General features: G+C 51.1%; 1 protein-coding gene across 1 annotated transcript; it reads right to left on the reverse strand.

Moving 5' to 3' along the window:
* Positions 1 to 7,461: 7,461 nt before the first annotated feature.
* On the reverse strand, positions 7,462 to 10,802 carry CCL1 (C-C motif chemokine ligand 1). The gene is made up of 3 exons (XM_036342105.1): positions 10,589 to 10,802; positions 9,216 to 9,330; positions 7,462 to 8,124 (listed from the first exon to the last, which is right to left on the reverse strand). The coding sequence occupies exons 1-3, from the start codon at positions 10,731 to 10,733 to the stop codon at positions 8,022 to 8,024; spliced, it is 363 nt and encodes a 120-aa protein (XP_036197998.1). The 5' UTR covers positions 10,734 to 10,802; the 3' UTR covers positions 7,462 to 8,021.
* Positions 10,803 to 16,477: the final 5,675 nt, after the last annotated feature.

Genomic DNA, 16,477 nt, shown 5'->3' on the forward strand with positions numbered 1-16,477 from the left:
GTCACATAGGCGGATGTTCTCCTGTTTCACACTTAGCCCTGATTAGTAGGCCCTCCTTTCCCAGCGTAGGTCTCTCCATGTTTCAGGGTAACAACTAACAGGCTCTGATCGGCTTGACATGAGAGCAATGACATCTCATAGAATGAATTTCGAACTTGCAAGTCGTCCTTGCAAAGTGATTGTGGAAATGAAAGGCCTTTTCTGGACGTAGTACTTCAAGTGGTTGTGATTAAACCTGTTCCTCTTGTCCTAATTATTAGCCACTCCCCTTCCTGGAAATACTCCTTACCAAGACATAAATGTTTCCTTTGAGTTCCAAGGTTGGCAATTGATTCCATAATTGTAATATAACTTTGCTTTAGACTAGTCCCTACATTTCTTAGGAAAAACTTACACGATAACCATGTATTTATGAAGTACTGGTTGTGAGAAGTATCAAGTAGGTCTAAGAGCTTTCAGTCCACCTCCTTTCTAAAACATGGAAGAATCAGGGGAGAGGAAGTTTTTCCAGGGACATAAAATGACTGCCTGGGGAAGTAGTAAATCCCACGTAACTGTTCACACAGACGGCTCAGTGGCGGGTGTCTTCAGGCCTTTTCAGTCTGTAGAGTAGCCCAGTAGGTGCGGATTGTGTTAACATATCCCAGCATCTTTCCAAAAGGAAATTTCGTGTTAAGATGGGCTCTTGGACAATTGTGGAGACCCTTTCTCTTGTAGCAACATTTTAAAAAGTTAATCCTGAACATTTCAGATTCCTGACCCCTTGGCTTGTTAGTGTTATTCCTCTCTCGAGTTGCTAGAGGGCAGCATTGGATTATGAAGTAATTGAAGGAAGGCTTTTTGTAGATTTTTACCACCTTGTTTTTAGCTTCTGCCAAACCATTGTTTCAGAAACGGATACCAAACCTTGTATGTGCTTATTCTGCATATGGTTTTCAGACTGAAAGATTTATAAGAAGTTATTCTAGAGAGAACGATGGAAGCAGAATTTAAGTTTTAACTCTAACATCTCTGGGTCATTTTTATACTAGGGGCAGAGCCAAGAATCCCCAGTTCTAATCTGGATGGATGATAAATGTATTGTTTGTTCTACAGACATGCCACCAATCCCATGTCTTGCCTTTTAGTGTATTTTTCACTCTCTCGGGAAGTTGGAGATTTGAGTCAGGTTCTTAATACTTCTCTTGGTAGCCAGTGTTTAGTTAACTTCAAAGAGGTGAGAGCCGCAATCATGAACTCCTTTACACAATTCTCTGTTGGCAGTTGCTAAGTTAACATGAATGTAGCTCATATCTTTGGGGGGGTGGGGGGGTGGGAGGAAAGAATGACTGCCTTGAGCTGTGAGGTGATATTTTGCCACGCAGAGCCACACAGGCTATACTTGGGTTTATTTGGAGTGGTGAATTGGCAAGTTGAAGTCTGGCGTATCCCACTGCTATCTCCTCCCATTCCCATAAATATGAAACTAAAGGATTATTAGTCTATGGACTTTCTTTGAACAAATTACAGATGAGACGGCTCTTGCCTTCCTGCGTGTGTGTTTCTGGTGAGGATACATTAGCCTTTCTAAGCCTGCACAGGGTGAGGTGACCTGCTGTAGGGTTTGTGACCAGCATTTTTACACTTGAGCTTGGGAATGGGGTGGAGGCAGGCAAATGCCTGTGAAAATGATGTGCTTCCCTACACCTGCCGTCAGCCCTTAAGCTCCTGGGGATGTCACTCGAATTCATTTCCAAATTCGTCCCACACAACAAAAAGCGTTGTCCTGTTTTTATCTGGAGGAAGTGGGGGCTGGGGTCGGAGGTGTGGAGAGGAGGGAGAATTTGGGGTTGAGACAGCATTTCTGAGCCCCTGGTGCCGTACTTGTGCTGATATCATGATACCAGTATACATATTTCAGGAAATTCTCACTGTTCTTTTTCCCTTTTTACAGAAAAGTAAATTGAATTTCAGAGAGATGGAACATCCTAACGTTAAAGAACATTAACGTCCTTATGAAGACGAGTGGTCCTCAAAGAAGTGTGTGTATACTCTTTTAACTTTATTTTTAATTGCAGCTTACATTCAGTGTCATTTTGTATTAGTGTTAGGTGTACAGCATAGTGGTTAGGTAACCATATACTTTACAAAGTGAGCTATGTGAACGTTCCCCGAGAAGCCGGCTGCTTTTCTCCCCTGCGCCTTTGTTTTTCTGATGCTTCCTCCTTGCCTTGGTTTTTGTGCCTCTCAAACTCTGCACATCTAGCAAGCCCGAGATGGACTTCTGTGATAGGGTTGATACCCTTTGTTGCATTATTTGCTTATACCGTCTTTCCATGTAAGATTTGAAGTGGCTTTCCAAAACACAGTAAAAAGGGAAAATATACGTGAACCAGGGCCTGGGGAAAACGGGAAATTAGAACCCAGATACGTAGGCCGTATACATGGTTGCTAAAGTTGAGCTGTATATTCCTCCTTCCCCCCCCGCCCCCATTTTTGGCATTAGCAATACTCAAATATAGCATTTGGGAAAATATATGTTTTAGAAAGTGAAAGTCCTCTTTTCCCTCCTTCCCCATGGGACCTCTGTTAACAGTTTGATGCATATCTTGCTAGTAGTTTTTCTCTCTCCCATTGTTGTCTGTGTTCAGTTGCAAGAAACAGAACCTGAAAAATAGTGACTTAAATCATAAGGACATTTATTGCTTAAGAAGCCTAGAGGTAGCTGACTGGCTTCAGAACCCATTTGTGACTCAACAATGCACCATCTCTGGTCTGTGTGTCTGCGGTTCTCTTGGCCGGTGCCTCATGGCTACAGACGGCTGCTGCACCTCAAGTCCCACATTCTCACACATCACGGGACATTCCTCATGGAAGGAAGGAGCTGGGGAAAAGCAGCTTCTTTCCTGGCAAGGCTTTTCCTTTTTCTTTTTTTTAAATATTGAATTTTCTTTTTAAAATATTTTTATTGATTTCAAAGAGAGGAAGGGAGAGGGAAAGAGAGATAGAAACATCCATGAGAGAGACATGAGTTGGCTGCCTCTTGCACGACCCCCTACTGGGGATCAAGCCCCAAACCAGGGAATGTGCCCTGACCGGGAATTGAACCGGTGACCTCTTGGTTCATGGGTTGATGCTCAACCACTGAGCCACACCTGCCAAGCAAAGCTTTTCCTTTTGATCAAAGGAGAAAATCTGTCCTAGAAGTCACCCTGCAAACTTTCCCTCATGTTTCTTTGGCAAAAAGAACCAATTTTTCATAAAACCAATTATTCTTCATCCCAGGGGCCTGCTTGCCCTGAGCCCATAGCTATCTGGCTGTTGCTTGAAAAAAACTGGGCATTCTGTTTGCAAGGAGGAACGGGTCGTGGGGCGAGGGGGGGGCGAAGTGAGGGATGGCTATGGGGAAAAACCAGCTGTGCTTACCACAGGTAATGAGTGCATTAAAAAAATTTATCTTGGTCTTATTTTTTAACAGTAATGGGTTGGAATTATATTATTATTCAACTCAGTATTTTCACTTAATTGCACGTATCCAGCAGATAGGGCAGTACATATAGATTTATCTCATTCTTTGTTACTATTGCATAGTATGTGGTGGTTTCCTGTCTTTTACTATTATAGAGGATGTGGCCATTAATTTTCTTATACAGCTCTCTTTGTGCACATGTGTATTCTCTAGGGGAGATATCTGGATGTAGAATTGCTGGATAAACACATTGAAAAATTTGATTAAAATACTTGATAAAAATTTTTCTCCAAAGAGGCCATGCCAGCTAAGCAGTGATAAAATGTCACTGCTAGATACCACTTTTTATAACCTAACTAGAGGCCTGGTACATGAACTTCATGCACTTGGGAGCAGGGCGGGGGTGGGGATCCCTCAGCCCAGCCTGCACCCTCTCGCAGTCCTGCACCCTCTCAGGAGCCCTTGGGGGATGTCCGACTGATGGCTTAGGCCTGCTCCCCATCAGTCGGACATCCTTAGTGCTGCCACGGAGGCAGGAGAGGCTCCTGCCACTGCTGCTGTGCTAGCCAACCGTGAGCCCGGCTTCTGGCTGAGCAGTGCTCCCCGTGTAGCACACTGACCACCAGAGGGCAGCTCCTGCATTGAGCGTCTGCCCCCTGGTAGTCAGTGCGCATCATAGTGACCGGTCATTCTGCCCTTCAGTTGATTTGCATATTAGCCTTTTATTATATAGGGTGAATGAAAAATGATATCTATTACTTTTTAGTTGGTTGTACTCTGAGTTTTATTCCTTCCATTGAAAAAAGGACAACAAAAGTTATATGATTCACATATTCCATAAAAGAAGTTAATACTCGTTCCCCTGGGAAAGCAGCCTCCCATCACCCTCCACCTCCCAATTATGACAGTATTTGTTGACATTTTCTTTTCTTGCTATTATTTTATTCATCTTTGTATCTCCAGCATCTAGTTTAATGCTTGCTCCACATACAAGATATAAAATTTTATGAGCTTAAAAAAATCTGATGTGACTCAGTGGTTGAGCGTCGACCTATGAGCCAGGAGGTCACGGTTCGATTCCTGGTCTGGGCACATGCCCAAGTTGTGGGTCCGATCACCTAGAGTTGGGTGTGCAGGAGTGAGCTGGTCAATGATTCTCTCTCATCTTGATTCTATCTCTCTATCCTTTTCCCTTCAGTGGGGCAGGGGCCTTGGCCTGGCACCGCCTGTGTCCCCCGCCACCCACTCCCGGTACCCTGTTCACCATCAGGCAATGGGAGCCTGCCGGCTGGGAGGAAAAACCAAGAGTTCGGCTATTCTGCCAGCTTGCTGGCCCCGTCCCCCGCCGCCACTCATCCCAGGTTCCCCGTTCACCATTGGGCGATCAGAGCCTGACGCCCGGGGGAGGGACTGAGAAGTCAGCCGTTCTCGCCTGCTTGCCAGCCCTGCCCCCACTGCAGGTCACCCTCTGTGTGTGGGGTGACCGGCAGGGCGGGGGCCTTGGCCTGGCGCCACCCGTGTCTCCTGCCACCCACCCCCAGTTCTCTGTTCGCCATCAGGTGATGGGAACATGCTGGCCAGTGAAAGGGACCGAGAGATGGTTGGTGCACCTCCTAGTGATTGGTCAAGCGGTAGTTCTGGTTGTTCTGCTGTTAGGGTCAATTTGCATATTACCCTTTTATTATATAGGATTATATAGGACTAGAGGTCCAGTGCACAAGATTTGTGCACTTGGTAGGGGGGTCCCTCAGCCCGGCCTATGCTCTCTTGCAGTCTGGGAGCCCTCGGGGGATATCCTACCGATGGCTTAGTGCTTCCGCGAAGGTGGGAGAGGCTCCTGCCACCACCACTGTGCTCACCAGCCATGAGCCTGGCGCTCCCCCTGTGGGAGTGCACTGACCACTAGGGAGCAGCTCCTGTGTTGAGCGTCTGCCCCCTGGTGGTCAGTGCGCATCATAGCGACTGGTCGTTCTGCTGTTTGGTCGATTTGCATATTAGCCTTTTATTATATAGGACTGGATTCATTGGGGTGACAATAGTTAATAAAATTATATAGGTTTCAGGTGTACAGTTCTATAATATATCATTTACATATTGTATTGTGTGTTCTCCACCCCAAGTCAAGACTCCTTCCATCTCATTTATAACCCCTTTACCCTCTTCTGCCTCCCTGCATTGTAATCAACATGCTGTTGTCTGGGTCTATGAGTTTTGTTTGTTTTTGCTTGACCTGTCTTTTTTAAAGGAAGGCTTTGAGCCCATTGGTTCTTGTCATGAGCCCCCATTCCTCCTGCTGTCAGCTGTAGGCAGAGTCTCTCTCTCCTGCCTAATGCCCCAGGGTTTGTGGCCATGCCTGTAAGAACCACGGGGGTGAAGAGCCAGGGCAACTAGGGAGGAAAGTGCCTGGTAAATGCCAGTGTTGTTAACTAAATATGTTATTGTGGAGAAAATGCAATCGTGGGACTGCTGATATTTTGCAGAAAATGCATTTTATTTAAAATCTCTAACAGTGGTGTTTTCTTTGAGGGTAACTTCCAAGCAGCAGGGGCCACTCTGAAGTGCAGGTTGGCAGAGGGCACTAGAGGAATGTGAATGTAGTGGGCCCTGGCCATGGCTAGCCTAAGTCAGGGGGGCCCTGGCTTACCAGCCCAGACTAGTCTAGAACAATGGCTCCAGTCCCAGCATCAGCTTCTAACTGGTCTCCCTGAACCCGTGCCTTCCTGCTAGGAGCAGTCCTCCATCCTGGAGTCATACACATTGTGTGCACCTGACCCCCCCACCCCCAGGGGAAAACCAGCTGACCAGTCCTAGTTAGCATTGAACTTGTCGAGAAGATGGGACAAGTTCAACCTTGGAGGATGTAGCACAGTCATCACGAGATTCCTATAGAGAAGGTGCAGGACGGAAAAGAGGGGAGAGGGCCTGGAAGGACTATCCCCGTAAGATCAGAGTTTGGTTCCAGATGGAAACATTGGAGATTTTCAAAGGGAAGGTTGTGCTGTGGTTAGAGAGGAGTCACAATGTGAAGGCGGGGAGTTTGGAGTTAGATCTGAAGGCAGGCGGGTGATGCCTAAGGCTTTGGAGCCATGGGAGGCCGGGGGGATGTCAGGAAGAGTAGCCTGTGGCCGGTGCAGGGTGGAGCTGGCAAGGGAGAATGGAGAACAGCCTGGTCCAGGAGAGAGGGAATGGCCTAGGCAGGGCAGTCATGGGGGCAGAGGGGAGGGGGCCATTTAAGAAGAGTGGGCCGGCCGTGTGACATGCTGAATGCTGGAGCAAGAGGGAGAAGCCCTGAGACACAGGACCTGAGACCTTCTCCCCTACAGCCACCGAGCTGGTCTTTAAAGGGTGCCAATCCCGAGACCCAGCATGGACTGTGCTCCCTCCCTTGCTGTTCTCCCGAGTCCCATGTTACACAAGGTGGAGCTGTGCTTGCCCTCCTTCCAGTGCACCAAGGGGCCTCCTGCTCTCCCAGCACCGCCTCCTCCTCTAAGTGAGTTGTGTTGGCATCTCTCAGACCTGGACCCTCCCATGCTGGATACTCACCAGAGCCCTCCCAGGGGAGAAGGCCCTGCTAACCCACGTGGTGGTCTGTCTGGGGAGAGAGGGCTCCTGTGCCTGTGCCATGCTGTGTCAGGCAGTCACTCAACATCTCGGGACAGGAAAGAGTTTCGTGTCCGGATCTAACCCTGACTTGCCATGTATCCTCAGGCCTGTCCATGTCCCTCTCCAGCCCTCAGCCTCCTCATCTGTAAAATGGGACTGGCAACACCTTACAGGGAAGTGACCTCATAACACCCCCTCCTGCTAGAGCAGCTGTACCTTCTGGATAGCATCAGCCCTTGAACCCTCCAGGGCAGAGGGGAGGGGGTCAGGGAGGAAGGATGTCCTGCACCCAAATGTGAACGCAGCCCTGGGCCCCACTTGCTGCTGCATGGTGCCTTCCCCCACCATCAGCCTGGAAAGAGAGAAGCTACATCACAGCTTGAGTCCCCAGGACAAAGACAGTCAGCAGAGAGGAGTCAATCATTTATTGCAGGAAGGGGGGTGGGGGGATGGGAGGGGAGGTTTTTTTTTTCTGCCAAGGGCCATTTGTATATTTGTAACATCATTTTCCGGCCACACAAAATTATCAACAAATTAGCCTGCTATATTTGGTCAAACATTTAATTAACTCACCCCTAATGCTTTGGCAGGGCCAGACCCAATGATTTCAGGGGCCTTATAAGGCCTACAGGCCGGATGTTCCCCACCTCTGACTTACTGACTCTTATTGACAAGAAGTCAGTTCCCTGGGCACCAGGTGCAACATGTCTCCCCTGCTCCCCCACCCTCCAGTCGCTGGCCCCAGACCCTCAGTGCCAATCACCTTTGCAACCTGAGATCCCTGTGGGGTCTGAGAGGCACAGGGAGGCAGAAATCAAGGATTCTGTAGTTTAAATATGTAAAGTGTGACAACCCACCAGACCCTCTGTGGCCTAGTATGTTGGCGCAGAACAGGTGGAGAGTGGAGGGGTGGGGGTGGGGGCAGGTGAAACCAGGAGGCCTCCAGAGTCCAGGGTAGAAAGGAACCGGATCACATTTCCGTCGGCAAGCAGGGTTTTATCTTCCGTAAGATAGCGGTAACCCATTTGTCTGTCTTCAAGGCACAGCTCTTCTTGCCTCCTTTCAATTTGAATCTGTGGGCAGAGAACCGAAAAGGCACCGAGTCACCTGCCAGGCACCGTACAGGAGTCCCCTTGCCCTTCCTTACTGCTGGGTGCCCCTACGCTGCTGTCTCTCTAACAGGTGCAGTCACTGCGCCAGACCCGTGGCGGCCTTACCGGGGGCGCACCCACGCTTCAGGGGAGCTTATTAAACGGCCTTTCCTGCGCCTCTTTCCCTGAGATTTTCCCCGGTGCGTCCGAGTGGAGCTGAAGGCTGTCAACATCCCGAGGATTAGCAGGCATGGAAAATTCCCCTCCTGAGAACCTTGGAGGGCTTCCCTGCTCTATCTTTTCCCGTGTCTGTGTACGTTAGGGACGCTCAGTCATCCTAAGGGTGTGTGTGTGTGTGTGTGTGTGTGTGTGTGTGTGTGTGTGTTTCTTTTCTGATCTGCCCCCTCCCACACCCCACCCTCCTGGCTCCTAAGCTTGGCCATGGACCAAGTAGACCAGTTCTGCCCTTTGCTATCTGGGTGATCTCAGACAACTCTCTACCTCCCTGAACCTCAGTTTTCATGATAATGAAAATATGTGACCCCAAGATGATTAACCAAGACAATATACACAAAAGTGCCTTCTAGACACGGAGCGACAAGGTGATAACGACCTGGATGCAGCTATGGTGTGGACTCCACCTCACAGGTAGGACTGCAGAGGAGCACCAGGAGAATGCAGGGCAGAGAGTCCCCTGCCCAAGGCCACCCAAGACGAGAGGCTGGCAAACCTGGAGTCAGGCGCTAATCGTGATGCCCTCACTCCTCTGGCTGTGCAGTAATAGCGGGAGCATGTAGGCAGCTCCTTTAATACTGTGTTAGGATAGAACACTGGGCTCCTCGGAGCGCCGAGAAACTAGTCACTGCAGGACACACCGGCGCAGGCGAGGACGCGCGGAGCACCCCCTGGCGCCCACACTCAGCTCTGCACCCAGGTTTTAGAGGCCTTGCTCTGGGGTTTAGAAACCTTACTCTGGTGGGACATCGCCATCTAGCGACCGCTTTTCTAATTCCAGTAGCGGTTTCTGTTCTCTGGAGGAGGAAGTCAGGAATTGAGCAGGGAATGGCACTCACATTAGACGATCCTGGTGGGAGCAGGAGGAACTGGAGTTTCTGTAACACTGGATGCTCTTCAGGGAAATCGCTTTCCTTACAAACGTGAAGCAACAATTGGAAGACGGCACGTGCACTAGAAGAGAGACACAAAAATGGTTCAGCAGTTCGTCAACCTGGCTTTCTTTTCTCTCTTTCAACAACAAAAACCACCCTGGCCGGTTTAGCTCTGTGGATAGGGCGTCAGCCTGCAGACCAAAGGGTCCCTGGTTCAATCCCTGTCAAGGGTGCAACCAATCCATGTGTTTCTCTCACATTGATTTTTCTCTCTGCCTTTCCCTCTCCCTTCCACTCTCTCAAAAAAAAAAAAATCAAAACAACAAACAATAAACCCTTCCAGGACAGGCTCAGGCTTTGGGAGGGCCCTGGGGCAGCACTGTCCCACCAGCCACCTAGTTCTGTGTTTAGGCAGAGTCAGGACACTGGGGTTCAGGTCTTAGCTCCCCACAAACCAGTGGGTGGCCTTGAGCAAGATCTCCTGGGCCCCAGACCTCCCATCTGTAAAATAAACCAGTCTCAAGATTGGTTTCTAAAGGCTCTTCCACCTCTGACATCCCACCACTCGTGTGAGGTTCTGCCCCAGTATTGGGGTTCAGGAATCTCATGCCCTGGGGGCCTGGTGAGTCTGGCCCATGCAGGACAACTATGGTCTTGGGGCAGAATTAGACACTGTTCAAGGAGCTCAAACTGAGAGAGTGACAAGGGAAGTCAGCTCCCCCACTGGCTCTCAGAATGCCCTGTCCCCCTGTCCTCAGCTCTGTCCTGACACCCGACCCTGTCTGTTTCTACACCCCGGCCCACACCCCACCCTCCTGGCTCCTTCCTCCTGGTCTTACTGTTTACAAAGCCTCTTTGGTGTATCTATCATTCTCTAAACAGCCTTGGATGTTAGACATTCTCAGTCCCACTTTAATGATGGGGAAACCAGAGTTTGAGAAGTAAAGTGACTTGCCGAAGGCTAGCCAACTCTTACAGCCCCGGGTCCTGACCTCTGCCCTTTATCTGTTACCTTGTGGAGGCAAGACCCAGGGCCCCTCTGGAACTCAGGCCTCCAGCTAATAACCTCACAGCCCCCTTCATCTGTCTGCAGGGTCTGGACGAGGCAGGGCCTCCTTTTGCAGGAGCGAATGGCTCAGCTGTCTGTGGTTGCCCAAACTCCTGGTTCTCCTACGGGCCCTGTGCCCCACCCATTCCCCCTCTTCCAGAAGAATTCTTCCCGGAGCAGGGGAGATGGAGGCAGGGAGTGTAGTGTGAGCTCTGTCTGCAACCCCAGGGTGCCTGCCCACATTGCTGCCCTCCCCAAGGTGAAGCTAAGGGACGCCAGCCCCACTCACGGCTCCAGCTGTTCCCATCCTGCAGCCACGTCCCCACCAGCAGCAGGCACACCAGGGCCGTGGTGGTGAGCTTCATCGCGGGCTGGTCGGGTCTCTCTAGAGAGGTCTCACGAGTCTGGTGAAGCAAGTGCTCTCCGTACCCCATCCCGCAGTGGCCAGGGTTTTTATAGAGCGAAATGGGTGCTCCCAGGTGGGGAAGTCATGGGGAGAAGAGGTGGGTACACAGGTCCAGGGCCGCGCTGACCACGCCCTCCCCACCTCTCTGAGGGACGCAATGCGCAAGTACCTGGAAACTTCCCACGTGCAGGAGCAGATAGGGATCTTGACGAAGTGAGTAGGAGCTGCCCCCTGAGAAGCTGAGAAGAGTGAGTGAGAGGAAGTGGCCTGCTTGTGGCTTCTCTGATCCCACATCTTTTCATCCAGGGATGCAGCCGCTGTCCCCAGCTAAAGGGCTCTGGGCCAGGACTAAGACACATGTGCATTTGGTCCCCAGTTCTGCCAATCAGCAGTTGCATTAACTCGCCCCAGTCACCTATCCAGTGCTATGTGCGAATGGTTGCATATGACTCATTGTTGTGCATATGACTCAATGTTTGAGCCCTGCCCCTCTATTTCCCATTTCAATGATCTCATCACCTGACAGCTTGCCCTGTTCCAGCAGTCCGTACGTTAGACCGGGAAAGCCACTGAGATGCACACCTGACCTCCAGCTGCTGCCCTTTGACTCACAGATAAACAGTAAAAGGCCCCCAGTGTCGGGACAGTGGGAGATGAAGGCCTCAGAGAGGCCTCCCAGGGAATGTTCACCACGCAGTCTCCCACGGAGGGCTGAATGGGAAGGGGCATGCCAATAGAGGAAGGGGCTGTGAGGCAAGATGGAGAACGTTCATTCAGAGATGCCAGGTGGAGCTGGAGCAGGGGTGGGGCGTGAGGGGAGTGACAGGAGTGAGGAAACGGCTGGGAGAGATGCGACGGTACAGCTACGGAGTGGCCAGGTCATGACGCCACTGTGCGCAGTGCTTACAATAAGTAGCACGTAGTAGATGCTCAAGAAAGAGGAGCTGGGCCGAATCTGAGGGTTAAAACCATGAGGCCAGCGCGCGCTCTATGCTCATCGAGTGTGGGCCGGGCTGATCTGCGCGGCCGTGCACTCTCTAGCTCACAAAGCAGCAGTGGCTTCCCATCGTCAAGTGCACGAAGCTCAAGCTGCTCATTCGTGGCTCCTCCTGGAATGTCTCCTTGGGTTCCTGCGTGTCTCAATGTTTGCGATTCCCGAACTTGCCACATGCTTTTCTGTGTCCAGGACTTCGCTTCTGCTGTAACCTCCACCTTCAGGGCCCTCCTCGCTGTCTCCCTCTGTGAACTTTCTGCCCATCTCCAATGCCTTTGTCTCCTTGAAGACCCTTCTGCTGTTCCCATCCAGCCTCCTTTGAAGAGCCCCCACCCCCACGCCTGGATCTCCCCCATGAAGGTCTCAGATCTCTGCCACCCCTCTGCTCCGTGCATTCTTCAGAGAAACACCTGGGTGGGCGTCCTGGCGTGTCAGAGTTGAACGGGCCTGGAAGACCATATGCCAACAGTGGCTCTGAAAGTGTCCTGGGTGAGCTTTGGAAAGATGTCTTGGCCTCGTTTCAGAACCAGAATCAAAACCTAAGTACCGCCCTGGCCGGTTTGGCTCAGTGGATAGAGCGTCAGCCTGCAGACTGAAGGGTCCTGGGTTTGATTCCAGTCAAGGGCACATGCCTGGGTTGCGGGCTTGGTCCGATGTGCAGGAGGCATCCAATCAATGATTCTTTCTCATCATTGATGTTTCTATCTCTCTCTCCCTCTTCCTTCCTCTCTGAAATCAATAAAAATATATATTTTTAACAAAAACCAAAAAACAAACAGAAAAACCTAAGTACCACCCTGGGTCGGCGTGGCTCAGTGGTTGAGTGTCATCCTATGAAATAGGAAGTCACAGTTCGATTCCTGGTCAGGGCACATGCCCAGGCTGCGGGCTTGATCCCCGGGGCGGGGGGGGGGGGGGGGGCATGCAGGAGGCAGCCAAACGATAATTCTCTCTCATCATTGATGTTTCTATCTCTCTCTTACTCTCTGAAATCAATACAAATACATTAAAAATAACAAACTAAAAAAACAACAACTTATGTACCTATACTTGTAATTCAGGCCCCAGAAGATAAGAATCATGTATCCAGCACATTCTCTTCATATTACAGATGGGAAAAAGGCATCTCAGAAAGAGGAAGCTGACTTCCCAAGGTCACACTGAAAAGTATGGCAGAGATGGGACTATGGGCACTCAGGCCACCTGGGCATCTGACCTCCACCTCCATCAGTTCCCATGCTCCCGCCAGCTGCGGCCTGCCGCCCACAAAGTACTTGAGGTAGTAGACATGACTAGCTGTTGTCAGTCTCCTGATCTCTTTGTCTTTGCAGATTGTACTTTTAAAAATTTCTTTACTGTCAATTTAGGGGGGGTGGGGTTTGGGAGAGAAAAGAGACAAAGGTATGTGACCAATCTGCTGACTGTTGTAACCATAGGTCCTTTAGACTCACTTGGGACATGGAGAGGACAGATGTGGTCACCCAGGAAATTCTTTCCTTCTCTTGGGGACACAGCTGACCCACTCGGGAAGGAGACGGGGCTGCCCCTCCAGAAACTCACTTCTCCTCCCCCGTCACTGGGAGCCAGGACTGGCAAGGAGAGAACAGAGAGCTTAATCATGCTTCCCCCCTCGGACTCCTCGGCACCGGCCCCAGGAGAACTGGCTGAGACCCTCTTAGGCAGGACCTAGTGCTCCACACACCGGTCTGCCCAAGCCCAGCCTGGCCTCTTCCTCTCTAGCCCCTGGCAGAAAGGTGAGGGCCAAATAGTCAGTACATCAATAAAATGCGTGGACTTGAATGAGGTGGGTCACAATGGCCTAGGATGGATCGAGAGGCAACCCTGAGCCAGTTGTTTCTACGAACAATGCTTTTCTTAGATGTTTGAGAACCAGGAAGTGCCCGTAGAAAGGTTTTCTCAGTCATCTTTTATGAAATAGGTTCCCACCTCTGGACCAGGCCCCAGCTGCCTCCTGTAAACACAAGCCCAGCTCCCAGTCAGGCCCCCCAGTGTGCAAACGCCTTGGGATTCAAAACCCTCTCTCGCATTTTCCAGGGCCTCTTACACTCCGCTGGGGTTCCTTTGCCCCCTATTTTCTCTCTCACAGTCAGCACTTTTGTTTTTGGAGGAGGCCTCTCTTGTCTGGCTCCCAGCGACACCGTGAAGGGGGCTTTAAGCATCTTTTGTAGCAACAGCAAACCTTCAGGTGCCCAGAGAAAGTGATCAGCTCTCCAGTGTGTGGACACAGCCTCTGAGCTACTGAGCCGACAACACTCAGCCCCTGTGCCCGAGAGGAAGGACAAATGCCCCGCTTACACAGCCCTACACCATGCGGCCACACATGGGACGTCACTCTCCCTTCTGCCTGTGATGTCCTTCCAGCCTCATCGGGCTGACTAGCTGCAGGCCAGCCCACCTGGGCTCCCCGCTCTCCCCCCGCCCCCGCCCCAGCCCCCCGTGAATGGGACTTGCTCCTTTAGCCGTTGTATTGCCTGATGGGCCACATCCCTCACTCGCCTGTAGGCCTGTACGGAGTGGCTCAACAGGGAGCCCAGGGACGCGGCTGTGGGCCCGGCTTCACAAGATCCTGATCACCAAGCGCAGGCCTTTTGCCCTCTCTTGGCAGCGGAAGGCCATGAACATTTTTTTATTGAGAATAGGGGTGTGGCCAGATTTGTGATTTGGACTGAAGGCTTGTGCAAGACAAGGAATGAAGTCACCTTTAGATGTGAAAGAGTCCAGGAGAGGTGGCAGGTGAGGTTCTTCAGTGAAGGAGCATAAAAACATGCTTCCCACCCACCCTCCCCTGCCTTCGCAAGATGCATAGTTTTGATTCAGCGTCAGACAGCTCAGGATCACAAAGCTTTCTGAATCCAAACCCCTGTCCCGCCTTACCGGGCTTCTCTGAGCTCCCGACTTCCTGGTGCTTTCTAAGTTTCAGCTGGAAGCATTTTGCTGGGCCCTAAACGCCCCAGGGGCTGGGATCAGCCCGTTAGGCTCTATTGCCTGGACCCTCACCAGGAAGGGAAGGTGACTCCCGGAAGGCTCCCTCCGCATCCCAGACCTGACCCGAAGGCCAGTTCCACCAGGGGTGGCTGGGCAGGGGTCTGCCCACACTTGGAGACCCAGAGTCACTGTGCCAAACTGCGGAGGGTCCCAGGGCACCCCGGCTGGGGACTTCGGATGGAGTGAAGTGGTGGGATGGGACTACCTGGGGAGGCTTTTCAATGCACTCCTATTGCCCTAGAGCAGCGATGGCGAACCTTCTGAGCGCGGCGTGTCCGCCTTTTGAAAAACCCTACCTTAACTCTGGTGCCCTGTCACATATAGACATTTTTTGATATTTGCAACCATAGTAAAACAAAGACTTATATTTTTGATATTTATTTTATATGTTTAAATGCCATTTAACAAAGAAAAATCAACCAAAAAAATGAGTTCGCGTGTCACCTCTGACATGCGTGTCATAGGTTCGCCATCACTGCCCTAGACTCAGCATATGAAGTTCCAGAGTGGGGCTCAAGCACATGTCTTTTGATAAAAGGTTCCCGAATAATCCTAACATGCATCCCATTTCCAGGGAAAAGAGTCACTGAGTTAGGCCAACCCTCCTACATTTCAGGTGAAGAAACTGAGGCACAGAGACAGAAAGTTACCTGCCAGAGGTCCCAAAGAAAGTGAGCAGCAGGGCCCAGAGGCCCCATTTTCATATATATATATATATATATATATATATATATATATATATATATATAGAGAGAGAGAGAGAGAGAGAGAGAGAGAGAGAGAGAGAGAAGGAAAGAGAGAAACATCAGTGATGAAAGAGAATATTTGATCAGTTGCTTCCTATACACCCCCTACTTGGGATCGAGCCTGCAACCCAGGCATGCGCCCTGACCAGGAATCAAATCATGACCTCCTGGTTCATAGGTTGATACTCAACCTCTGAGCCACACCAGCTGGGCCCCATTCCCCACGGAGCAGGAAGAGCCCCTAGGAAGAATTGGGGTGGGTCATCTCACTTGAGAGATGAGGAGCAGGAGGCCCAGAAAGGAAAAGTGAGTTGCCACATGGGGCCCCAGTGATGGCACCCTGAAGATAAATCACTGGGCTCTGCCTCTGTGATTTCCTGGCTTTGTGCTCAGGTCCGGAGAGCTGGGCTGAAGCCAGAAGGAGAAGGTGGGCATGACGGGACCCCGAGGGTGCCGGGAAGCCCTGGAGGATTCCGACAGCCCATCTGGAGGTCAGGGCACGGTGCCAACTTTGCATGAAATGGTGGGAAAAGCACCCCAGCCTTTCCACCTTACAGAGCAGCGGCAGGAAGTGGCAGCAATCTGACTCCAAAATATGCCCACCAAACCCAACGAGGCCACCATGATTCAGTCACGCCCACAGCCTGTTGGGAAAGTCCCCAAGGAGCCCTTCTCTCTCTGGGGAGGCAGATGGACAGCCTGGGGCCCACCACAACCCATTTCCCAGTACACCCTGTACCCACAGCCCTGTTCCCAGGCTCAGCTCAGAGTTGGCCTACACCGAGAGATGCCACCATCACCATATGTGTCCTGGGCTGCGGAGTGAGCTGATCAGACCACAGAGAGTGCACTGAGCTTACACAGCTCACCCCTCAGAACTGGAGCTGGGCTCACCCCTCAGAATTGGGGCCAGTCCTTGGATACACTGACATTCAGGTATCCTGGCCATCACCTCTGTCCTCTGGTGCAGGGGTGGGAAATGTCTGCTTCATGTTAGATCAGCGGTTCTCAACCTGTGGGTCGCCA

Source organism: Myotis myotis, unplaced genomic scaffold (genome assembly GCF_014108235.1).
Source record: "Myotis myotis isolate mMyoMyo1 unplaced genomic scaffold, mMyoMyo1.p scaffold_m19_p_17, whole genome shotgun sequence".
In the NCBI taxonomy this organism is placed as follows: Eukaryota; Metazoa; Chordata; class Mammalia; order Chiroptera; family Vespertilionidae; genus Myotis; species Myotis myotis.

Excerpts from the sequence above, each read along its gene's own strand:
- CCL1 (XM_036342105.1), bottom strand. The coding sequence starts at position 10,733 with ATGGGGTACGGAGAGCACTTGCTTCACCAGACTCGTGAGACCTCTCTA. Across the intron at positions 9,331-10,588 it reads GGATGGGAACAGCTGGAGCC|TGCACGTGCCGTCTTCCAAT; the intron begins GTGAGTGGGGCT and ends TCTCTCTTCTAG. Across the intron at positions 8,125-9,215 it reads TCCCACCAGGATCGTCTAAT|ATTCAAATTGAAAGGAGGCA; the intron begins GTGAGTGCCATT and ends CTCTGCCCACAG.